Source organism: Magnolia sinica, chromosome 4 (assembly GCF_029962835.1).
Source record: "Magnolia sinica isolate HGM2019 chromosome 4, MsV1, whole genome shotgun sequence".
In the NCBI taxonomy this organism is placed as follows: domain Eukaryota; kingdom Viridiplantae; phylum Streptophyta; class Magnoliopsida; order Magnoliales; family Magnoliaceae; genus Magnolia; species Magnolia sinica.
In genome coordinates this window covers 19,680,364-19,705,810 of record NC_080576.1, presented here as the reverse complement: position 1 = coordinate 19,705,810, position 25,447 = coordinate 19,680,364, and the positions used below count along the sequence as shown (strand labels likewise).

The window sequence follows — 25,447 nt, the reverse complement described above, 5'->3', positions numbered from 1 at the left end:
ATGTGGCTCTTTATTTCCTCTAATAAATAAATATTAAAAAAAAATCAATAACACTATGAAATTACAAACAATCTTTGAGAATAAAAAAAGATTAAAACTTATAAGAGTCATGTTGGCCGCTCATCACTTATATTCCAACAAGCCTGTCTCTTCCAATCATGGCCTAATCCACTTCTATTTCTTCATTCCAGGCCCTTCATGAGAAGAAACATACAATCATGTATGCCTTTCGTTTCTTTAAAATCGGTAGCGACAAAGACAAAGGCAACGACAATGGAGGATCGAAGGGTGGTGATGATAATGGCGGATCCAAGGGTGGCAGCATTGATTTATCGAGAGGTGGCAGCATTAATGATATTTCAACAGGCAAAACTCCCAAGCATCGAAGCACGGACAATACCTTCACGTCCCGTACTCCCAGCCTCTTCCGAAGTACCAGTACTAGAGCAGGCGACCCCATCATGTTCTCTTATTCTACCGTTCGAAGGAAGCCTCCACCGGTCGAGAAGACGCTCGAATGCACACTTGAAGATCTTTTGCATGGCTGTGTTAAGAAGATCATGCTTACAAGAGAAGTCCTTGCAGATAATGGGTACGTTACACCTTGCTAATAACCATGCATTTTGGGTGGGCCCACCATTACGAGTCATGGCCTGGAAATAGGACGATCCCAACCACTCGATCAGAGCATGGCCCACAATGGGTTTGGTTGTTTTTTTTTTTTTTTCCTTCCTTGGATCAAGTGGTCAGGATTGTTTGATGAGCTGTCTTTTCGACATGAACCATATATGGTCAGGCCAATGGATGAGGGTCTAGATGTTGTATGCATCCAAAAATTGAACCAGGCCCAACCAGAGACTGGCCCTCCACCCATTGCCAGGACTAACAAGTGGGACCTATTTTCTGTACAGTTCATCAATTAATTCGGTGGGACCATGGTCCAACCAGAGACTGGCCCTCCACCATTATTTATTTATTTTTTTTAATCCACTCCGGTCATGCATGTTAACAGATAATTTTAGATCTTGAGCTCAAAACGGAAGCATATCCAAAGCTCAAGTGGACCACACCACAGGAAAGAGTGTGATTGAACTTCTACCGTTGAAAATTTCTTTTTGGCTATAGAAGTTTTGGATCAAGATGATGTTTGTGGTTTCTCTTCATCTATGATTTTGTGATCTTATAAATAGTTTGGATGACAAATAAACAATACTGTGGACCCTAAGAAGGTTTCAACTGTACGAATCATTATTCCATACTGTTTACTGTGTAATAATCCACTTGAGCTTTGGATTTACTTCAATTTTGAGATCAACCCCTAAGATTAGCAGGAAAAATGGATGGACAATTTGGATAAACTACGTACATTCACAATGGGCCCAATTGAGTTTACTATGATAAAAGCGTAAAAAGTAACTCAGTACGCAATCCGATTTCGGTTGATTGGAAGCCGATGGCGTACTGAGTAACTCAGTATGCTAAGCTAAGGGAGTAAACTCTGTGGGGCATCATCATTCATGCATTGTATCAACTCCGTTAATCTGTTTTATCATATAATTTTAGGGTTTAACCCAAAAATAAATCATATCCAAAGCTAAATTGGACCACACCACCGGAAACAGCGTGAATAGAAGTGTATCGTTAAAAAGTTCTTAGGGCTCGTAGAAGTTTTAGATCAAGATGATATTTGTCTTTTCCCTTCATCTATGTCTTTTTGATCTTATTAACAGTTTGGATGACAACTAAACATCACTGGGGCCTTAGAAAGGTTTCAATGGTGGAAATTAATAGTTACACTGTTTTCTTTGGTATGATCTACTTAAAATTTTGATATATTTCAATTTTGGTCTCAACCTCTAAAAAGATCTGAAAAAATGGATGGATGGCATGGATAAACCACATGATTTCACAGCAGGCCCAACAGAGTTTAATGTAAGAGTGCACGGAGTAACTCAGTAGGCAATCCGATTTCGGGTTGATTGGCAATTCTACGGTAGCGGATTGCGTACCGAGTAACTCCGCAAGGTTCACCATGATTTATGTATTTTATCCCCTCCGTCCATCCATTTTACCTGATAATTTTAGTACTTTCGATGAAAAATGAAGCATATCACCACAGGAAAAAGTGTGAATTGAGCATCTACAGTTGAAAATTTCTTGTGGGCTACAGAAGTTTTGTATCAAGCTTATACTTTTGCTTTTCCTTCATCCATATTTGTACGATCTTATGAACAGGTTGGATGGCAAGTAAACATCACGGTGGGCCCATAAATGTTTCAACGGTGAAAATCATTATTCTCACTGTTTCCTGTGGTATGATCGACTTGAGCATTGGATATGCGTGTTGTCCATGGGCCTTTAATTTCCACAAGTAGGACCCACATCATGGCGAGTCAGACCGTTGATAGGATGGGCCCCACCAACATGACTGTCCTGACCATGGGCGACCTCCAAATAGCCATCAATGAAAAGGTCCGGCCTGTTGGGCTCTCATAGCAAACCCAAAAGCATTTCCTATTCAAAGCCCAGCCCGCTACAAATCTAGCCCGTCTATATCAGCGGCAGGCATAAATTTCAGTCCTGAATCTTGGGCCGACCTCAGCCCACCCCATAACTACTTAAATTGCAATTGAATTCGATATCACATCCAAACGCAATCTATATATATGATTGTTATCATTCATGTGGTAGAATCATGGTGCAAGAAGAGGAATTGCTACGTATAAAAGTAAAACCAGGATGGAAGGAAGGCACAAAGATCACATTCGAAGGGATCGGCGACGAGCGGCCCGGCATGCTCCCGGCCGACGTGATCTTTTCCATATCAGAGATACAACATCCACTATTCAAGAGAGAAGGCAATGACTTAGTTCTCACACTTCAAATTCCATTAGTGAAGGCTCTCACAGGGTGCACGCTTTCCATCCCACTACCTGGTGGGGACAAGATGAGCTGTTCATTCAATGAAATCATATACCCGGGCTACGAAAAGATCGTGGCGGGCCATGGCATGCCGATCGCCAAAGAGCATGGCCTGCGGGGCGATCTACGGATCATATTCGATGTAGAATTCCCAAAAAAATTGAGCGAAAAAAGGCGAAGGGATGTGTTTAGAATTCTCCAAGATGGCGCGTGATCGCCATTTTTTTTTTTCTTTTTTGTTTGAGTTTTTTTTTTTTTTTTTGAATTTTTTTTTCCCGGTAAATTGTAGCATGTATATGCATATAAGTATTATGTAACCGTTGCTGATTATATGTGTGTAGATTTTAAAATGTGGCCCACTTAATGTATGTTTGAGCCCATGGCAGTGTCCCACCAATGATGGTTGTGATCAATGACCGTTGGATGATGCAGGGATGAATGCCATGAGGTCGATCAGTGTCTTCCTCAAGGATAAGTACTCCGACGATAACTACTCCGAATTTATGGAGGTTAAGCTTCTGGACTCTGTATAGAGACTTCTCATATCCACGAGATTAAAAATAATAATAATAATAATAAAAGCAATAAAAATAAAAATAAATTCCTATTTAACTTCACCAATATTCTCCGAAGTACTTTTCATGTTATAATCGTACTAATATTTCTATTTATAGTTAAAATGGAATTAAAATAGGAAAATGACTGACCTAATGGTATTTCACAAATTCGACATGGGCAACCCAGCATAGCAAGGTTGGATGGCTTAAGTAGCTCGTCCTACCCCAAAATCACATATGGTATGTCAAATAACTTATTCCGGATTATGAGATACGTTTGATTTAAGATTTGACGGTCTGGATCACTTTTGTCATCGACCAGACCTTTTCTGATCCATCTTGGCCCTGAAACTGTCTGCAATCCGCTCTACATCATTGGATCGGAGATTGAAATAGTGGACTATTATCCATGATCATATGGCCCACTTGGTACACAGTTGTAATCCATCGTAATGAGGTATTAAAAACTCACCAGCATGCATTGCCCCATGGGCCCACTTGCATGAATGGTTGAGTGTGGCCCACCAACCATGCACGGCATGTGACAAAACTGCCCTTGAAACAAAGCCAAAGCCCAGCCCGTTAATAGCGGGCTTGAATGTTAGGCCCCTGCCAGGACTAGGGGCCTGATATTTCAGTCAAGGCCCGTCCGGAAGTGGATTCGTAAGACTGAAGGTGAGGGGCCAGCTGGCTCAATGACAGCCGTAGGTTGGATGATCTGAATTGTGCCTCTTCGAGGTAAAACTGAAGATGGGCCACCGGCCAATAACTGTCCTGAAGGATTTCTGATCCAAAACTACATGCATGGTCACAGAAGACAAGATCTATACCATTCATTAATTGGGCCCCACTCTGGACTGCCCAACATGATGTGTTTATTTTATCCACTCCGTGCATACATTTTATAATTTAATTTTAAGAAATGGGAACAAAAATAAAGCATATCCAAAGCTCAATTGGACCACACCACAGGGAACAGTGTGAATTGAACATCTACCGTTGAAAAATTCTTTGGGTGGACAGACGTTTTGGATCAAGCTGATATTTGTTTTTTCCCTTCATCCATGTTCTTGTGATCTTATGAACAGTTTGGATGACAAATAAACGTTACTGTGGGCCCTAGGAAGGTTTCAACGGTGGAAATCATTATTCCCACTGTTTCCTGTCGTATGGCCCACTTGAGCTTTGGATATGTTTCAATTTTTGGCTCAACGGCTAAAATGAGATTAAAAAACGGATGGGCGGCGTGGATAAACCACATGAATTCACGGTGGGCCCACCAGAGTTTACTCAGTACGATAAAAGCGTAGTGAGTAACTCAGTACGCAATCCGATTTCAATATAAAAGGCCCACATCCAATAGAGAAGATTCTTCTGAGGCTTGTCTAGGCCGTCCAGTGACTGTGATGAGTGGCCCGTATCTCGTGCATACTTGCAACGGTCTAGATCGCCTGAAATTTCGCCACACTGCAATGTTTATGTTTAGAGCATATCTTCCTATTTCCTTTTAAATGGGCCTTGGCTTAGTGGCCCACCTCAGGCTAAAGCCGGAAATGAATGCATTAAGATCCGGAATCTCCGACGCACGTGCCATCTTCGCACGTATACATCAAACCAACACCGGAATCCCTTATTGGCAGCGAGTACAGCACCCGAGCTCCGTGGGGCCTATTGTGTTTCTAGTGTAAAATCCGCTCCGTCCATCAGGTGTTTCCATCTATGTTATCCACTCCTTCCATCCATTTTAAAAGATAATTTTAGGAGTTGAAACGAAAAATAAAACATATAAAATTATTAAATGGACCACACCATAGGAAATAGTTTGAATTGAACATCTACCGTTGAAAATTTCTTGGGGACCACAGAAGTTTTGGATCATGCTTATATTTGTGTTTTCCATTCATCCATGTCTTTGTGATCTTATGAACAGGTTGGATGACAAATGAAACATCACCGTGGGCCTAGAAATGTTTCAACGGTGGAAATCATTCTTCCCACCGTTTCCTGTTGTATGGTCGACTTCAGCTTTGGATATGCTTCGAGTTTGGTCTCAACCCCTTAAATAAGCTGGGAAAGTGGATGGACGGCGTGGATAAAGCACATACATTCACGGTGGGGCTGGCAGAGTTCACTCAGTACGATAAGAGCGTACTGAGTAACTCAGTACGCAATCCGATTTCCCATGGATGTCGTGTAAAATCCGCTCCGTCCATCAGGTGTTTCCATCTATGTTAGGATCTGGGACCAAAATTCTTTGTTATTCACAGTTCAGGTGGGCCACATCATAGGTAGCAATGAGGAGGGGATAACAACCATAGGTTTTCCTGCGGGGACCAATTTGGTGTGTATACTCCGTCCCACCCTTTCATCAGGTTAGAATCAAGACGATGAAAGGACACTCCAAAACTCAGCTCCATTCAAAACTCAGGCGGACCGTGGTGAGGCCTACCCGATTTCGAGTGGGCTTATTTTTATGGATGTACGGTGAATAGGATGCGTCTCAATTAATGAACAGAGTGGATCACACACACAAAAATGTGGTGGGCCCGACATAGCTCGGGTATTGTACCGTTCAACAGGTGCGGTACAGGATTCCGGTCCATCAATCGGAAACGGATGGGCTACTCCCCGGCCAAATGGCTGATGGTCGGTGATCTGTGGGACCCACCATGATGTATGTGTTTCATCCATGCCGTCCATATATTTTTCTAGATAATTTTATGGTATGATACCAAAAATTAGGTATGTCCCAATCTCAAGTAGACCACATTACTGGAAAAAGTGTTGAATGACTGTCGACGATTAAAAACGTTTTGGGGGCCATAAAAATTTTGAATCAAGATGATATTTTTTTTCCCCTTCATCTGGGTCTGCATGACCTAATCAACATATTGGATGTTAAATAAACAGTACAGCGGGCCTCAGTAGGATTTTAATGGTGGATATCCAATCACTATTGTTTTCCTATGGTGTGGTCAACCTAATATTTATATGCCTTTCGTTTTTGGGTTCAACCGCTAAAATGATATGTAAAAATGGATGAACAGAATGGATGAAACACATACATCATGGTGGGGCCCACAGAGCACCGACCATCAGCCACGGGGCTGGTGGCAGGGCCCCCTCAATCGTTGTCTGCGAGGACGATGGGACCCACCCGCGTTTTGCACGCTTCCCAACTAACAGGAGTGCTCAACCGTTTCCACCAATGAGATTCGAGAACCCATCTATTCTGGCCGTAGATTTATATGCCCCGAATTCGAGGCTGGGGAAGAGGAAGGCGCACCAACCTCACTCGCTCTCGTTAGACCCGCGCAGCGCACGTTAGTTCGCTCCCTTTCTCATTTCCCCGTTGTGCGCACAGCGCACCCACTCTCTCTCATGGCAGCCTGCAACTTCCCCTTCGCCTCTCTCTATAGAAATTCCCCCTTCTCTCCTTTCATTCTCCGAATCCCAAAACCCTCGAATTTCAAGCCTTTAAAATCCCGCTCTCTAATCACAAGCTGCAACTCCATCAGCTGGGACGATGTCCTTCGGATCACCCAAACCGACGGTGACGATGACGCCACCGATCTCCAAGGATACTTCGAGAAGGTCCGGATCTGCAATCGTGGTTCCGTAAGTCTCACGCGCTCCCTCTCGCATTCGTTTGATTCTGCAGATGCCTGGAACTTCTTCCGTTTTCTATTTTTTATATATATACATTTTTATGCTAGGGTTCGGATGTACGATCTTGATTTGATCTAATTATCGGTGAAACTGATTTCAGGAAATGCAGTCCGAGTTTGTTCCGTTCACGATCGAGGATAATGTCGCTGGATACGTCCATAATCGGTAATTAAGGCTGTTTGTTTGGATTGAAATGCTTTGTTGCTTGAGCTAATTTTGCATTGTTGGAGTAATTGCTGAGCTGAAATAATGTTATAGCTTATTGCATTGGTGAGTGTACAATGTCTGATTGAGGGTTTGCTTACACCACCTTTTGGCAATCTGAATTGTCCACACAATGTGTGAAGTTCACGCAGTGCATGGGAGTACGCCGAGAATGTCCAATGTCCAATCAGCCCCGGTGGAATGGTGGACCATTGGGTATAATTGTCCATTTTCATCTGATGGCTAGGATCATCCAATAGTGGAAACTTTAGGTCATGGCATATCAATATGATGATGCTTATCCACTGTTACTGAAGAATGAAGTGAGTCACCCACCCAAAATGTCCCTCAATTTGGACTGACTGAGATTATTCTGACTGAGTCAGAGTGAGTCTGGGCCATGGTTCAGATTTTCAGCCAGGTCAGGTCTACCTGAAGACTCAGACTCAACTCAATTCAATTTCCAACTAGGTCGGGTCTACCTGAAGACTAGGATTTAATTCAACTCAATATTTAACAATTAAATTAAAAAGTATTTGGGTTGATTATAGATGTTTGGAATTTGAGGCCCAACAAAAAAACGATAGATGTTTCGAATAGGTACAAATAAAAACATGGCTCAATTTGTCACACATATAAAGCTGGGCTAGTTGGTGATGAGACACACACTTCTCCTTGAGGTCAAGCATTTGAATCTCTTGCCCTACTTTGATTTTTTTTAAAAATAAAAATAAAAAGCCAATCAAATTAGTGAGTGACTTGCAAAAATAAAAATAAACAATTAGTGAGTGACTTGGTTCGAGTCACATGGAGTCCAGAGTTGACTGAGTTGGCTAGCTGACTCAATGAGTCTTGCAGAGTCAGAAAAGAGTCTCGCTCATCAGGACTTTCTTATCGACTTGGTTTAAATCTCGTCAAGTAGAGTTGACTCAAGTGAGTTTTGAGTTGAGTAACCCGAGAGTTCCAAGTCTGACCAGTTTCACTTTCACCCCTTGGGAGTTGCAAGTTGAAAATGATATTAAAAACCATGAGATAAAACACTCATTTTCCAAAATGTGAGCCCTGCCTAACCCTTGCTAGGTCAAACCAAAAAATAAAAAATAAAAATAAAGTGTGTTGTTTCATGCAATTGGGCTTCATACAACACTTCTATTAGCTATGGCACGATCATTGCTGTTGAGATGCATCAGTTATCTGATTTTTTTTTTTTGCATTTGAATAATCTTGTTTTCATCTGTGAGCTTCTTTAATTAATCTTAATTAAAAGTTAACTCACACACACATATAGTTCAGTTAAAGCCTGTTTGGTAGCAATGAAAGTTCAACCCAGACAACTTGTCTAGGTCAGGCTGGTCCTGATCTTGTCCAGCTAGGTCAATATTGTCCTAATCAGGCCTGTTTGCTGTTTGTTGAAATATGTCTGGATCTGTCAAGGAAAAGTTCCTCCGTTGTTTGTTGAAGCATGTGTGGATCTTATTTTCTCCTTCATTGGGTCGTTCAATATTTTTCTTTCAACCATCTATTTGGTACCCATTACTTGAATGCTTATGATTGCTAAATCAATGTGATCTTAGAGATATGCTCCAGCAATAATGGACCCACAATTTGAGTGGTTAGGATTATTTGATGAGTGTGACTTTAGAGCCATGCTCCATCCAAAATAGGACCCACAATTTGGATGGTCTGATGACTGTACATAAGTGCCACATGCAACAAGAATGAGCAATCACCATTTTTCAAATGGTGCAAAGCTACCACAGGAGTCTAACCCCCTCCAATGGGACCAAAATCATCTGCAACACCTGTTTTACGCAACTTATGAAACACTCTAACTGTTGGGCCCACCATGTTGTATATTGAAATTCACTGCATTCATCAGTTGAGATGCACACAGGTGTATCTTTCATCAAACCCATTAATCAGGTGTGACCCACCAGTATGAGGTAAGATGCAAAAATCAACATCAGGTGTGACCCACCATGCTATGCATCTTTCATCAAACCCATTCACAGGTGTGACCCACTATTATGAGGTAAGACACAAAAATCATCATGATTTGAAAACCCAGGCGGGCCACATTGCATGAACTTAGAGATTTTAGGGTGCAATTTGAGTCGTTAGCACTGTCTACTCGGCCTAGCTCAGGTTCGACCCAAACCCAACATGAAAATACAAACCCAAGCCTGAATAGAACCTGTATGGGCCAAATCTTTTAGGGCCAGGCCTGACCCGATTAAAAATTCATCAAGCCTGATCCCAGCTGGTTAAGCAATTTGTACATGTATGTTAAAGGTAGTTAGAACACATGCACATGCACGACCAACATCTATTATCAGTATCATGACCTGGATTTGTTCTAAGTTGGCCAAACGTCCCCACCCTCTCTTGAGGGACCAATGAGCTTGACTTGAGCTCAACCTGGTTACTAATTGGGCCTGAGCTTTAAGAACCGACGTGCACCAATTGGCCTAGGAGTCCTATCTTGAAGCCAATTTGTGATGGGCCAAACCCAAAGACCCGCCCTGACACCCTTAATCTTATTTGCTGCAGACCGTGTATACATCAATTTCATTAAGGGCCTGTTTTGATTCACCATAAACTGAGGAAATGACATGTTCGCAGAAACAACATTTCCGCTGTTTGTTTTTGGAAATTTCCTGACAATGCCATTTCCATTTCTTGCAAATGCTTTTTTTTCATTTCCTTGCTCATACTTGAGAAATATAATTTCCAAGAAATTGAAGAAAATGAGAGAAAATAACCCATCTTTCTACGGCCATGCATGTTAGTCACTTGTGCAACCATCCATCTTTAAGCACGCCCCACATTTGCCGACCCCACATATGCGATCATCCATCTTTAAGCATGCCCCACATTTGCTAGCCCCACATATGCCACCATCCATCTTTAAGCACACCCCACATTTGCAAATGTCGCATGTGCCACCTCCCATCTTCAAGTGCCCCATGCATCAATGTGCGACATATGTCATATGTGGCATTCTCAACTTCAAGCACCCAATATGTGCCACATTTGCCATCATCCATCTTCAAGCACTCTATATGTGCCTATGTGCCACATGTGCATCATGCTTCGCCTGTCAAACAACCACTTTCTCTAAAAGCTCGAGCCATTAGAGGATGGTGTCAATGTATATCAAGGGACTTTAGCACTCCCCCGTACCAGAATATACTGGACAAGGGTGGAGGGACACTCACAACTCACACCATAAACGGCCCCCCGTGAGAGAATATATTAAGGGGGGCATATTTGTTACTCCCGAGATTCGAACACAAGACCTTTCGCTCCAATACTATTTTGTCAAGGAGTACGTACACAAAGTCTGAGATAAGATACCGTGATCCTATAAAAAAGACAAGAAGGATGTTGACATATATTTGCCACCATTGTCAGAACGTAGCATTTTAAGTGGATATTGAAATTGGGTGGTAACTTCATTATAAAATGCCTTAAACATATCAAATACTTCATGCTTAAATTTCAGAAGATACACCCATGCCATCCTAAAATAATCATTAATAAAAGAGATAATATTTATAGCTTGAAGTAGAAGTGACAGGCGCAAGGCTCCAAACATCAGAATAAATCAACTCAAATGGTTGAATTTCCTTTCAGAGGAACTAGGAGGAAACACAATCCGATGTTGTTTAGAAAACTTACATGTGTCACAATATAAAGACTTAGTGGCTGGGATTGATGGAAACAAAAACTTTAGCCTAGATAGAGATGGTTGTCCCAAATGACAATGCCATCTGGACATAAACTCCTTTTCTAAAGAAAAAACACTAGATGTCGTCACATGTACATCATCTAAGACATAAATCCCTCCATGCTCATATCCCTCACTAGAACTGAGCATCGAGTCAAGTTAAACCGAGTTAGGGTTGAACCGACTCGATCCAGTTTTGAAATAGTCTTGACCCGAACTCGACTCGGTACCGAGTCCAGCATGCCTGAACCGATCTGAATCCGGGTCTGGCTTGGACTAATTAGGACCGAGCCCGACCTGGTCAAAAGTAATGAGTCGGTTCGAGTTGGCACTGATTCGGATAGAGAGATGAGGGAGGGAGTGGAGAGGAGAAAGAGAGGAGGGTGGTGATGGTGGTGGGGATTGGCGCGAAAGTCCGAAAATCTAATCTATTTAAAGGGTTGTTTAGGATGTGTTTATGTACTTTTAGGGCTTGGAGAGAGAGAGAGAGAGAGAGAGAGAGAGAGAGAGAGAGAGAGAGGAGGGTGGTGATGGTGGTGGGTGGTTGCCAGGCTTGGAAGGGGAGGAGGATGAGGGAGAGGGTTTGGGATCAGGTGCGGTGTATAGGGTTAGATATACTTAAAAATTAGGGTTTTTTTTTAAAATTATATATATATATACCTAAATTCAAGTCAAATTGGTTTCAAATCGAGTCGAGTCTGACCAGATCGAGTTTCGTGTCGAGTTGGGTCAAGTTACTTGGTAACTCAAATTCGACTTAGTTTGAATTCGGATTGGGTGAAGCCTACTCGGTTCGGATCGACTCACCCATTCGATTTGGGTCGAGTCGGGTCTAAACGAGTCAGACGAGTCGAGTCAAGCGAATCTCGTCATCCCGTGCCTAGCTATATCCCTCACCAATCGTTTGCTTCGTCTGGAGGTCCTGAAACACACAATGAGAAGGGGAAAAGGTTATTGAGCAATATAAGGATTTTGTAAGAGAACTCACAGATAAAAGGTTAAGAAGAAAGCTAAGAACATGGAGGATAGGCGACAAATGCAAGGCGGGAGAAAGATTGATGGAACTAGTTCCAGATATAGGAGTTTGGTTATCATCAGCAATAGTAACAAATTGTGGATGACCAAAAGAATGATAAACTGTGAACAAATGAGACTTACCAGTCATATAGAAAGTGGCACCAGAATCAATGACCTTGGTAGATGAAGGGGAAGACACATGGAGAGTAGTACTTGACTGGGTAGCAATAGCTTGGGAAGGAGGAACAAAAGTAGTAGTATCTCGAACATGAAGCTGCATTAATGCATCATAGACCTCACGGGGTAAGGTGATAGAGTCACTTGAGGAAGGCCTCACATGAGGCAATGCTGAATCTGCCTGTGAAGTTTGCTTGGAAGCAAGGATGCTCCGGCCCATGATGGACGCCCAGTAAGATTCTAATACCGATCAACTGAATGATTTATGCCACCACAGTGAGTACAGACATGGGGGGAGCCATCATGACCACGTCCACTTCACTCAACATCACGCCCCATGCCTTGACTACCATAACCAGTGTCGCAACCACGACCCTATGCACTTGGACTCTAGGGCTAGAAGTATAGGGAGGCCTATCTCCAACTACATAGGCAGACCTATCAGCTGGCACAGAAGTAGATGGAGTTGAGATAGCAACCCTCTGAACGAGAGCATAAATAGTAGTCAAAGATGGTAGGGGCTCCATCACAAGAATTTGCTTGTGAACACTCTTGTATTCCGAACTAAGCCCAAAAAGAAACTACAAGATTCGGTTTTCTTCACGTTGCTTCTAGATGAGATCATAATCTTTAATACAGTAGGAGGGGAGGGGATGATGTAGATCTAACTCATCCCACATACCCCTAAGAGTCGAGAAGTACTCAAGGGATCTAGAGTCTTTTTGAAACTTACCGATATCCGAAATTAATTTGTAAACCCTGGATATTTTCGAGCCTCAGAATTCATCTCAGTAATGGTGTCCCAGATCTTTTTGGCAGATGTCAGAAACATAACGGGGTTACTCTCAGATGGCTCCATATTGTTCAATAGCCAGGCCATGACTTGGTAATTTTCCTTAGTCCAAGTTTAGAAGTTCACATCCATAGAGTTAGGAGCATCATCAAATATATATGTAAGTATGTCTCTTCCTCCTAAGAACAGCTTCACAGATTGTGCCCTTGCAGATGATTGTTACCACTCAACTTGACGGTCATAATCAACAATGTATGAGATTCAGAAGACCCCACAAGAGATCCGGAAGAAAGTTTGTCCTCCATACTCAAGAAAATGTATATGAAACACTCGTGTCAAAGAAGTAAGGGACCCAATTCAAGCACACACTTCAGTTCCTTCACATATACAACATTACAAGGGTGCCTTAGCATAACATCCCACAACATGAATAGACTAATGCATATGTCACCTTCACATGAGGCTGGAATATACACAGAGAATCTGGTGTATATCCAGGAACATTAGGACCACATAAATGGTGGAACCAGTCCACAAAACTCACCAATAAACCATTAAAATCTCAAAACTGATTTGAAGCAAGGCTATGGATAGCCTGATAAGGTGAAACCAACCCTACCCACGGAGTAAAATCTGGGAAAAATGCATTGATTTGGGAGAAGTCCCAAAAAAAAAAAAAAGGGGAGAGATTTTGGGGTTTTACCACCGGATGACAAAAGAGGTCCAAACATACCTCAAATCTGCCTAAAAAATTCCACAAAATTCCTGAAAAATCTTCTAAAATCATGCTCCATCAAACCATGCTTTTTCCAACCTAACTCTGTCCGTACAAAAGGATCATGTGATGACGTCAGCTGTACAGTTGCTGACGTAAGCAAGAACCTGCAATAGAACTCATCGCCACTGTAAATCGCTCTGATACTAAGTTGAGTGAAAGAGATTGAGAGTGGAAAGAATAGAATAAAAGAAAAGAAGAAGAGATGATCAGGAAAAGGAGAGAGAAAAGGGAAGAAAATGTGTTGTGTTGATTGAAAATCCTTAACACGGCACCAAATGAATAATATATATTAACTTAAGGAAAGACATAACTTGGTCTGCGGGAGAACAGAAAAGTGTACGCACGCACAAAAAGAATAATAACAATACAATTGTCCTTCCTATATCACCAACCATCTTCAAGCGCCACACATGTGCCATTGTTCATTTTTAAGCACCTCAGATGTGCCACATTTTCCAATGTGCCATTTGCTACTATCCATCTTAAGCCCACAGGTGCCCAATGCGCTACATGTGTGCCTAATGTGGCACTTGTGTCAATGGTTATGTTTTTCAAAGCAATGGCAAATTTCCATGAAAGTTTATGTTTTTCAAAGCAAAAAAGATTTGGAAATGGAGGAAAATTTTTCTAGAAAATCTTGTTCAAAAATAATTAGGAGGACCCGCATGGGGTTTGGGCGAATGGCTAGTGTCATGGATTTGCTCCCCACAGATGCGAGTTCGATTCCCCTCTCCGTGCTTTACCTGATGCACGTGGTTTGCGGACATCCATAGGGATTAGTCTCGCCTTAAAAAGGGGCGGGGACATCCTGTCATTATATATATAGGAGAAACAACTTTTCCTTTCTAACAATTTCCTAAAACGGTTGTTTCCTAGGAAACATCACCCCAAATATTTATTTTTTTACCAAACCAACCCTAAGGATGCTATGATCTTATTGCTGTTGTGATGCATCATTCATGTGATTTTTTTATTTTTATTTTTTAGTATTCTTGTCTATTTGGCACATATCTGCAAGATTCTTTCACTAATTTAATACAATACTAAGAAAACACATGCATACATGCATGGATTTCACCAAGCTGGTTGCTTTGGTCACAAGTGAGGAAATCAGGGACACATCTGTCTTCATCACCTTCTAGATCTTCATAAACATTTGAGCATGTCCTGATAATGGAAACACCATGATCACCATCCATCTTGATGACCATGCTTTCCTCGTTCATACGAATGATCCTGCTGCCTTAGCAATATTCTTTGTAATTACCAGTAAGTTAGAACCTAGAACAACTAATTGAAGTAAATTACAAGCATATATATGAAAAACTTAGTTCTTCTGAAGTATGCGGAGTAGGTTAGTATTTACATAGAATATGAAATGAATCATATGAGTAATGCTATTATTCGCTAAACACATTTTCATTATTTATAGATTTTTTTTATTTTTTATTTTTTCATATTATCATTAGAACTGCTCTACCTCCCATGGAAATGCACATCTATGATTATTTTGTTTTTGTACTGTAATTAGAAATGCTTTGCATGAATGAAGATCCAGGTCTGGATGAACAATGTGGCTTGCCTACCACATTTTGAAACATTTTTTGAAAGGCTTCCCATCCTAGACATTTTATCGCACTTCTAATGGAGATTTCCTGGACAAGTGTTTGGATCTATTCAAAGCATATATTCGTATTGATAAGGCCATTAATCTAGTGCAGCTTCTCAGATCATTTAAGGAAATTTTCGGATGTGTTTACATTCTCACTGGGTAACAGTCAAACTAACTGTGCTGGCGGCAATATCACACTACATCCATCACTTAAAACACCAGAGGATAGGACAAGAGCAGTTGGAGATGTAATTAAATGTTTGGGAGAAGTGATTCCAGGTATACGTAATGAGGTACTCCTTGTTATCACCAAATTATGTTTTGATGGTCATCCTCATTCCCCTCAATATTACCCTAAAAAGATTTTAAAACGAACAAAACAAAGAGAGAATAAGGCAAGGAAAAAGCAACAGCAAAAGAAACACCTATGTTACTTAAAACCATAACTATCTATACCTTTGGAAGTAGAACTAGTGCTGCTGAAAGTTTTGCAGATATTTGATGTCTGTTAGACTAATAAGATGAAGAGCTATTATACAAGTTCAGGCTGAAATACGATGCAGTACCTTTTGGGTTTTCTTTTTTCATGTTTCAATGATCTGTTGAGATGACATGCCTGACGACAGAAGGTCCATGCACCAAAAGTTCCCCAGATTGAAGATCCTAACTGGATGATATTTGACCTTTTTCTTGGTTGAATGTGAATTGTTGCTGCATTTCTCTGTATATTTGTGGCCACCTATTGAAAGGTCAGGCTTCCTCCAGTATGAGTTGGATCATCCACAGTGGTAGCCATAATATCAATTGTTTAGATCAATGAACCACGCCAATATCCCCTTGCACAAACTGAGAGCTTGGTTGGTACTGTAAAATCTTTCAACCTGAACATTGTAGAATGTATAAATATCTCTAAGATGAAATATATGCTGCATGCTGAAGTTCACTCCATTGTAGTCCAGCTACACCACATGCTTTATATATGCTGTCAGTTGCAATATTTCATAACGGTAATGGTGGCTGTAACGGTCACCACCGTTACCTTTATGATATGGGCTATAATGGCCGTTGTGGTCTTCTTCTTTTTTAATTGAAAAAAAAAAAACCTGAAAAACTGTTATGGGTATTTATTTATTTATTTCCATAACAGCCGTTACGACCCCATAACATGTAACAGTTGCCACCGTTACCTTTACATAACAGTTTTTACGGTAACAGCTGTTACGGCGCCCCCCCAGTCAGTTGTATCACAAATCACTGAAAACCTTTGGGGCTTGGTTCTTCCTGTTGTCAACCATCGTTTAATCTTACTTCTTACTTTCAATTGTTTTGATTTCATTCAGCTATACCCGGTGATATCATCTTTTGGGCTGCCAGTATTTTTCTCACTTGAACGTGCAGCTGCTCCTTACTTTGGCATAAAGGTCCGCTATGCAACATCAAACACAATACAAACTCAACTGGTTTTTTTTTCTTCTTCTTCTTCTTCCTGTAAGTATGGGCTCGAACTTGAGGCCTCAGTGTTGAGACACACTTTGTCTTCCACTGAGGTACAGGCTCGAACTCAATACAAAATCCATTGTTAACTAATTAAGAGTTTGACAATTAATTACACATGAAGAGTATCTTCTGAAAGGAACGATCTTTGAGCATCAGTAAAATTTTCTCTATGCATATATTGTTTTCTGGGTCTTCAGCAGAGGGATTCTTGGGTTTTCTGTTTTCTTTTGCCCCAAAGCATTGACCATCCCTTGATTTTGTCTGTAACCTTTTTTAATCTTCTCTTCATCGCATTTCGCATGTTATTTGTGTTTACAGAAGTTGCCAATATACATTTTCTGCATGTCTTTAATGTGACTTTAACAGTTATAAATTCATTCTCTACTCTAAACCCAGTGTCATTTTAGATTTTTGGATACTGATATGGAAAGAGAAACAGTGGGAATTTTTCAATAGTAACTGTAAAAGCATAGATCTGGTGGTCAATAGAGCGAGAAACTATGTTACTTTTCAGGCTATGTCATTAAAGGAGTTCTTGGCTTATAGAAGAGATGACTTTTTTAGGGACTGGGAAGGTTTCTTATGTAAAGTGAGTGGTTGGATTCTGGTGCCCCTTGAGGGCTGTTCTTATGCCATTTAGGTTTTTGGCTTTAATAAAATCTTTTTATTGATAAAATATTAAAGGTGGAAAACCTTGATAAAAATGTAATAGCCTGTAAGGTGATTTGCTCTATTTGGTTGTGTTGGGATAGAGTTCTAGGGTACCCTTTTATCATTTGTCATGGGGACAATTTGATTGGGATTCTAATATCATGCATTTCTCGAATACTCTCACTTGTTGCCATATAGTGTCTGGCACAGACATCTTTTTGTACCAATGCATATAAATTGTAGGAAATGCGCTGCAGATTTATTTAAGCAAGCCATGAGATTTCCCATTTTCTCTACAATATCTTTTGGTTAAGCCATGTGTTACTGGATGGTGGATAGTAAAAGGAAGTCTGCATACCTATTCTGTGAAATTGAAAACTAAATAAGTTCAATGAAATTTTGAACTTTGAAGCACGATTGTGAAATTTAAGAGTATAAGCCCTGCTCTCTAATTTGAATCTTCTTGGTTTTAAATGTGTGCATCTGTAGAATCTTTGAAGAGTAGAATTGAGTGCACACATGTGCTCTCTTACTGAACAGTTTTGATGTTCACCAGATTAAACTCCTGCGTACTCAAGATCAGGGCCGAATTGATCAGCACAGTCAATAATATTAAGATAATAGTGCTCATAAATTCATGGAATTAAAGGAAACTGTAATTTTCTTCTCTATGTATCCCCTCATTTTTGTTCATGATGTTGCTCTTCGGAAATCTTGATCTCAGTGAGTGCTCCAAGCACGTTGTAATGAGACCACTCTAAATGTCTTTAGTCTGCATTGTGTAACAATGCATGTTGGACACATGTCAGCAAACCTCAATTTATCTTTCTTGTACCCTAGCCATCCATGCATCAATCAATCCATGTGTCTGTTTGTCCGTCCATCCAAATGTAATTTTAGGTAGCTAAATGTCTGTATATCTTGTGCTTCTACAAGCTAATATCTGTACAGTTAGGTAGCTAAATGTCTGTATATCTTGTGCTTCTACAAGCTAATATCTGTACAGTTAGGTAGCTAAATGTCTGTATATCTTGTGCTTCTACAAGCTAATATCTGTACAGTATTCTACTTCTTAATGTCACATAATTGCACAGATGTGTCAAGTTATATGTGTGCTATATAGGTTGTCTCCTATCTATTCACTTGGTTTGTGCCATTTCCTGCCTCTCAGTTGTTTCTTGAGGGCATTATCTCAGCCTATATAAATGTCTAAGGTTATTGCTGGAGAAGGTTAGTCTGAGTTGCACGTGGTTTTATAAACATACTGAAGTGGTTCCCAAGTGAAGGGATCCATCTATAAGGCGAATATATGAGTTGTATGTGAGCAAATTCAGACACACATAAACAAACAAAGAGGTAACCACGTAGCAACACTTGTAAACCTAGGACAAAGGTTCAAGCAGGGGCAACCTGGTTTGGAAATCCCTTTAGTGCTTCCAACAAAGTATCTCACATAAAAGTAGATAGGTAAATTGGATGGGTTTGTGTTTCTTATTCACACATTGTATTTATAAATTTCAAAATTGCTGATTTTTTTTTTTTTTTATTTTTTATTTTTTTGTTTATTTCAAAGATGTCTATGATTCATGCATACAATATATTTCATCCCTCTATTACTGATTGCATATTCTTTTCCTTTCTGTTTCTGTTTGAGATCAGGCTTATGGCGTCCATATGAATGGCTATGTCAACAGGGGTGGGCAGGAATTTCTGTGGATAGGAAAGAGAAGCGATCTCAAGCCCACATTTCCTGGGATGCTTGATCATCTTGTTGCTGGTGGACTTGTCTGTAACAATTCCGTTTCTGTTAATTTCGGTCTTCCAAAAACTGCTCTAGTCATGTTGTATATTCATGAAGACCAAGGATTGGCAACTTGTCTGAGTCTGGTGCAACTTGGACCCAGTCAGGTCCCATGAAGTTTGGCACCATGAATCAGCATTTAAAATATGTGCAACTCTGCTCAACTCGTCCGAGCTGTGACTCAACTCAGGAACGAATGAGTTGGTCCAAGTTACCAAGTCTTAAAACCTTGACGCAGACTCCATTTTGCAAAATATTGGACCAAGGACAGAAACAGATAGTTTGTGTTTCTTAGCTTCATTTAAATTATGGTAATTGCAGCCCCATGGGATCTCCTGTAAAGAGAATATTCTGAAGGAATGTGAAGAGGAGGCTGGAATTCCGAGATCTATCTCCACTGGGTATGTTTTCCACTAACAAGTTTACTCTCATCCTGTTCCTCGACTACTAACGATAGTTTGCTTGTAGTTGGGTGTACTAGAGAAATGAACCTTACTACAATGCAGCTGGAAAAAAATCCACCTGTAGTACAGAATCAAGACATTTACCCTTTTTTGGGCCAAATACAAACTGTCTTACATGGCAGCTCCTGGTTATTTGCTCAGTTTAGAGCTATTTCCCCTTCTTAGAATTGGATTGTTGCTAGTATTTGTCTTGTCGATCTTTTCTTTTTCTTTTTTTTTATTATTATTATTTTAAAATCACTACTTCCACGCAGACAATTGATCTGTATCCACCACCTCCCACATTGGTAGGTGATGATTACATTCCTTGGGCAGTCTTTGTTGAGCAGACAATTGATCTGCATCCACCACCTCCCAGATTGGTAGGTGATGATTACATTCCTTGGGCGGCCTTTGTTGAGCATACAATTGATCTGCATCCACCACCTCCCAGATTGGTAGGTGATGGTTACATTCCTCGGGTGGTCTTTGTTGAGCATTCAGTCATAGAACATAACCAGCAGACTGTTACTGAGTTATTGGCTTTGGAATCAACAATGCAACTTTATGTAAAGAGTCACTGCTATTCACTTTTATCTGCCACATGGCATGGGTGGAGTCAGCTAGCATATCCAAGAAGTGGCAAGCTTTATCCAAGTCCAATATCGAAATTGTACAGGACGTCTTAGCTAATTTTAGACGTGCTAAGTCTTATATTGATATAAATCCTATTTACGGTCACACACAGTATGTGTCTTTGGCTCAATAAACTCCCTTGTTTTCCCCGAATTTTTTTCATCTGCTGCTGGTTCAGGTAATCTTTAGACACCCTATCTTGTCCAGATATGTCATATTCAGTAACAGGAGACACCATGACCTGTGAAAGAGATTATGCCCTTTCTTGAGATCAGATTCAATCACCTTTTTTACCTTCTTGAGTCTTGAGCATTCTAGAGGTAATACTGATGGTGTATGGCTACCTGTTTGGCAGAGCTGTCCCAGTTGGAGCCGTTTCATATATGGATATCAATGCCTACAGTTTCAAGAGAGATGTTCTTTTCTGCTATGATTTAGAACTCCCTGACGGATTTGTTCCTACAAATCAAGGTGAACTAGAATTTCATTTTTATGTCATGATTTCTATCTTATTTCTCAGCATCTTGCTAAGCTTTTTGAACTATGCTAGTAGGCTTTCTGATCTTCCACACAATCCTTGCAATTGTCAATTGTAGATGATTAGTAGAATGCATGCATGACCTACCTTTATTATTGGCTCGTCTTTGTGTGGGAAGTTGTTGAAGTCTGTTTGCACAATGGTGCTTGTTTGTGTAAATACAATAATTAACCTAGGATCTCTTTGTAATTTGAGTGCAAGAATTTCAATTCTTACCTTTTGTTTATCAGACATGTTTGAGATTGTGGGCAATGTTCATTTTGCTCTGTCCACAAATGAAATTGCTGGATTTTACCTTCAAAGAATACCAATTCCCCTCTGTTTCGGTAATCTTTGCACATCATGTTAATTTAAATCAAATTTGGCAGATGGAGAGGTGGATAGCTTCAGGTTGATCCCAGTAGAACATGTTGCAAAGATCATTTGGAAGACGGAATTTTTCAAGCCTAATTGCTGTCTTGTCATCATTGACTTTCTTTTTCGTCATGGGTACTGGATTTCATCCTCTCATCTTACTACAGTTACCGCAAGTCCTGCAATTTAAATAAGATATCTGTGAAGCCCACAGTCACATTGTGGGACATCCGAGCTGTGCATACAGTGGGTCCCACTGTTCAGATATCCTGGCCCAAAAATTAGGTAGGTCAGGTCATCAAGTGGGCGACATGTATGAAAACAATGGATAATACAAAAGAAATTGCCAATGTCCAGATTAAACATGCACAAGGCTGGCCTGATGAGTGGACCAGCCTATTTTGTGGGCAACCCCATCTGATGCATGGCTTGGATGTCCCACAAACATGGCTGGCCATGTGTACAAAAACAATGGATGGTTCAAAAGAAATTATCAATCTCAAGATTAAACACATCTGAGGCTGGCCTGATGAATGGACCTGCCTATTTTTTGAGCCAGGTCATCCACATGGTGGGCCCACCTGATGATGACTTGAATGTCCCACACACATGGATGTTTGTAAGAGTTGCTTGTGGGGTTAACAGAACTCTTTAGATACATGCTCTCTTCTTGAATTTTAAACTTATCCGCGAATGAATCAAGGTATAGAAAACCATGTTATCACGTAATAAAGGCCGACTAGAGATACTGTTGTGTAGTGGTAAAACAGATGTGAAACGAAAAACATACATCACTAAACTCACACCAAACTCACACCAAAAAAAAGAGGAACCTTTTTTTCTTTATACTGAAAATGGTGTTGTCTACCATAATGTAACATTGTACTTTTTAAAAAAATGGACCTGTGGAAATAATGGCCATTATATAACAGGCATATTTCTTTATACAAGACCATGTAGAATGACCATATACTGTTATGACAGCCTAACTGGTCATTATAAAAAACTTGGAATGAATGATTGGTCATTTTTCACCCTACTTGGCATCTTATGTTGTTGAGGCTTTTTGGGGAACCTGGCATGTGGACTGGGGTGAGGATTGGGTACTACCCCCACCAGGACTTAGCTAGAGCCGAACAGTCCTGGCAGGGGCTCTGTGGGGCCCACTGTGATGTATGCGTTTTATCTACACCATCCATCCATTTTTGACATATCATTTTGGGGCATGAGCCCAAAAGGAAGGCAGTTCGAAGGCTTGAGTGGACTACACCACAAGAAGCAGTGGTGACAATGATGCCCACCGTTCAAACCCTCCTAGGGCCCATTGTGATGTTTATTTGCCATACAACTTGTTCATAAAGTCAGAAAAGACTTGGATGAAAGGAAAAAATAAATATCAGCTTGATCCAAAACTTCTGTGGCCCCCATGAGGTTTTCAATGGTAGGTATTCCATCCCCACAATTTCCTGTGGTGTGGTGCATTTGAGCCTTAGATCTGCCTCCTTTTGGGCCTCATGCCCTAAAATGATCTGTCAAAATTGATGGACGGAGTGGATAAAACACATACATGAAAGTGGGCCCCACATAGCCCCTGCTAGGACTGTCCTCTCTAGCTAGGTCCCAATTTGTGCAATACCCAATCTGCGTCCTGTAGGCTGTACCCCGATTTCTTTATTCTCTAGCTAGGTCCTGCCGCACTCAAACTGAGGACGGCACATTCATTGATCGACTGGACTGGTTGTATGATGGGTCCCATCAAGAATTGTCCGGTGTGAAAGAATCCTACTTTCTTGACAATTTCGAAAGTTTGATTGACTACCCTCAGCAGGTAACTTTGGAGTAGCACCAGTAGGTAGTAACATAAGTAAAAGTAGAGTTAGATGGTTTGGCCACGCGCAACAATTAGGTAAAAGAGTGGGTTTGTTCAAGTTGAAGGCTCTAAAAGGGCAAGGGGAAGGCCCAAAAGATGTGGGTAGAAGTAGTGAGAAAGGACTTGAGTAGCAATCGTTTACCAAGGACATGGTCCATGATAGAGTGGAATGCAGAACAGGATTCATTTAGGCATCCCCAATTAGCTGGGATAATGCTTAGATGATGTATGTTTGTATAAAACTAGAGCTGTCATTGCAGAAATATTAGCATTCTCGACCAGTAAATCCATCTTTAGTGTCTGATTTTAGCAACTTGTTAGGTAAATAATCATGGAATTGCAGTTCAAATACTGAAATCCTGCTCTCTTTTCTTCTTTTTTTGTGTCTATGCACTCTCTTTTGCAGCTACGTAAGTCCTGAAGACCGTGGTTATTTACAGCTGCTGCAGAGCTTAAGGAGCGGAGATTGCTCCTAAATTGATTCTCTTTTTGTCTCCTTCACTTATGGATTCTTGTGGTGATGGATAAGTTCTAAATTCCATTTTCAGCCTACTGTGATTGCATTTCATGGGTTGTTTTTTTCCTAAGCAAGCATTTAGATGCGGTAATTATTAGTCCGTGCCTGGATTGTGCTAAGGTTAGCACTCAGAGATGGACTGGGCCTCAAATTGCAATTAGTCCACCTTCAAGTTGGACTTGTGCTGAGGGGCCATTTCCTCTTGTTTAAACTGAATGTTTGCAATTCAAACCTATAAAAACTAGAGAAAACCTACATCTAAAATACAACAACAACAACCAGCGCCAACGCTGGGAAGATAAACCCACAACAAATTAAGGGGCCCAGTCCCTCAGAACTTGTATAACCCTCTAACCCCGCATTCAAATTTCCCTTATTACAGAAGCAACGATCATTCCTTTCAGCTCAGATGGACCGAGGCGCCACTAGCAACACTATACGCCACTTCCTCCTCCCAAGCTTTCACCTGTCCTGGCCATGCCAAGCCGAAAGAAGGTTGAACATGGCATGAGCCACACAACTGAAGCTAGAGCCAGGATCTCATTCCAAATAGCCAGATGAGAATATGCAATAGGTTTTCACCCTTTTTCTGTTTTTTCCCCTGTTGATCTCTGTTTTTGGCTTCCTTTCTTGTGTTTAATAAAATTTCTCCTTTCAAAAACAAAAAATAAAAAAATCACTTCATCATCCAAATGCAGCCCCAATGTGCATTTATCCCAGGATATTTCCAAATCGTGAGATGTAAGAGTTCAGTGCTGCCATTGTCGTTCTCAGACTATTAGTAATTATCGATGGATGGAAGAAGAAAAACTGAAACATCACCATCGTCCTTGCACATGTACACTAGAACATAAACGGTGGGGTCCCACCCGATCTTTGACACCGCGCAAGAGCATGATTCGGGATCCTACTCCTGGGAGTCACATTCTGAAGCTAAGTACAGCTTGAAAAAGGAATTGTTTGGTGGAGGGTCCCTACGGAATTTAATACATGTACGAGATCCAGTTGAGCTCCATGTATGCATGAATGTGACCATGCATTTGGTCTCATTAGACAGATAGGGAAGTGGGCACATGAAAATCCACATGCACTTGTAATAGCTGTGTTGGGCAGGCTGTGGACACCAAGATAAGGATGGATGGTGCAAGGTCGTTTGTACTTGGACACAGTTCTATTAAAGCATGTGCGAATGTGGGTGTTTGGGTTTTTCAATTATTTGAAATGTGTACGTTTTAACTCACTGAAATAATAATAAGAATAATAATAATAAATCAAAACTTGCTCATATATTTACATCATTTATTCACAGGTCATCCCTCTCAGCTTGGAGAGACAGACAATATGGACTGCTCGCAGCTGTCTATGGGGGCAGCGGTGCATCTGAATCAAAGTTTGAAATTAAGTTCTTGATAATTTCTTGGGATGCTTTTGAAATTTGAGAACATTTTCATGGTCGTATCCTGGAAAATTCTTGATATATATATATATATATATATATATATCTCAGAAAGCTTAACTGTGCACCAGTTCGTATGGAACTCATGCGAAGTTCGAGAACACATCCCATGTGATGTGACTCCAAAATCTGAAGGTCCACGATGAAGCAGCACCTTGTGAAACCCCGTGCCCAATTTTTACTTTACTCCAGAATTTTAATAGGCCATGAAAAATGAAAACAATT

The 25,447-nt window shown here is 40.7% G+C and overlaps 2 protein-coding genes across 2 annotated transcripts; both read left to right on the top strand.

Moving 5' to 3' along the window:
* The first annotated feature begins 218 nt into the window (after window positions 1-218).
* LOC131244070 (uncharacterized) lies at window positions 219-3,300 on the top strand. Its single transcript, XM_058243731.1, has 2 exons — window positions 219-592; window positions 2,692-3,300. The coding sequence occupies exons 1-2, from the start codon at window positions 219-221 to the stop codon at window positions 3,134-3,136; spliced, it is 819 nt and encodes a 272-aa protein (XP_058099714.1). The 3' UTR covers window positions 3,137-3,300.
* A 3,433-nt stretch (window positions 3,301-6,733) lies between these two features.
* LOC131242686 (nudix hydrolase 20, chloroplastic-like) lies at window positions 6,734-23,801 on the top strand. The gene is made up of 9 exons (XM_058241494.1): window positions 6,734-7,097; window positions 7,249-7,313; window positions 15,569-15,752; window positions 16,800-16,880; window positions 19,267-19,392; window positions 19,730-19,809; window positions 20,843-20,958; window positions 21,394-21,514; window positions 23,656-23,801. Exons 1-9 carry the CDS (start codon window positions 6,861-6,863, stop codon window positions 23,723-23,725), a joined length of 1,080 nt encoding a protein of 359 aa, XP_058097477.1. The 5' UTR covers window positions 6,734-6,860; the 3' UTR covers window positions 23,726-23,801.
* Window positions 23,802-25,447: the final 1,646 nt, after the last annotated feature.

Coding starts and splice junctions, on each gene's coding strand:
- LOC131244070 (XM_058243731.1), top strand. CDS start 219: ATGTATGCCTTTCGTTTCTTTAAAATCGGTAGCGACAAAGACAAAGGC. Junction 593..2,691: donor GAAGTCCTTGCAGATAATGG/GTACGTTACACC, acceptor TTCATGTGGTAG/AATCATGGTGCAAGAAGAGG.
- LOC131242686 (XM_058241494.1), top strand. CDS start 6,861: ATGGCAGCCTGCAACTTCCCCTTCGCCTCTCTCTATAGAAATTCCCCC. Junction 19,393..19,729: donor ATCTTGTTGCTGGTGGACTT/GTCTGTAACAAT, acceptor TGGTAATTGCAG/CCCCATGGGATCTCCTGTAA. Junction 19,810..20,842: donor CCGAGATCTATCTCCACTGG/GTATGTTTTCCA, acceptor CCTGTTTGGCAG/AGCTGTCCCAGTTGGAGCCG.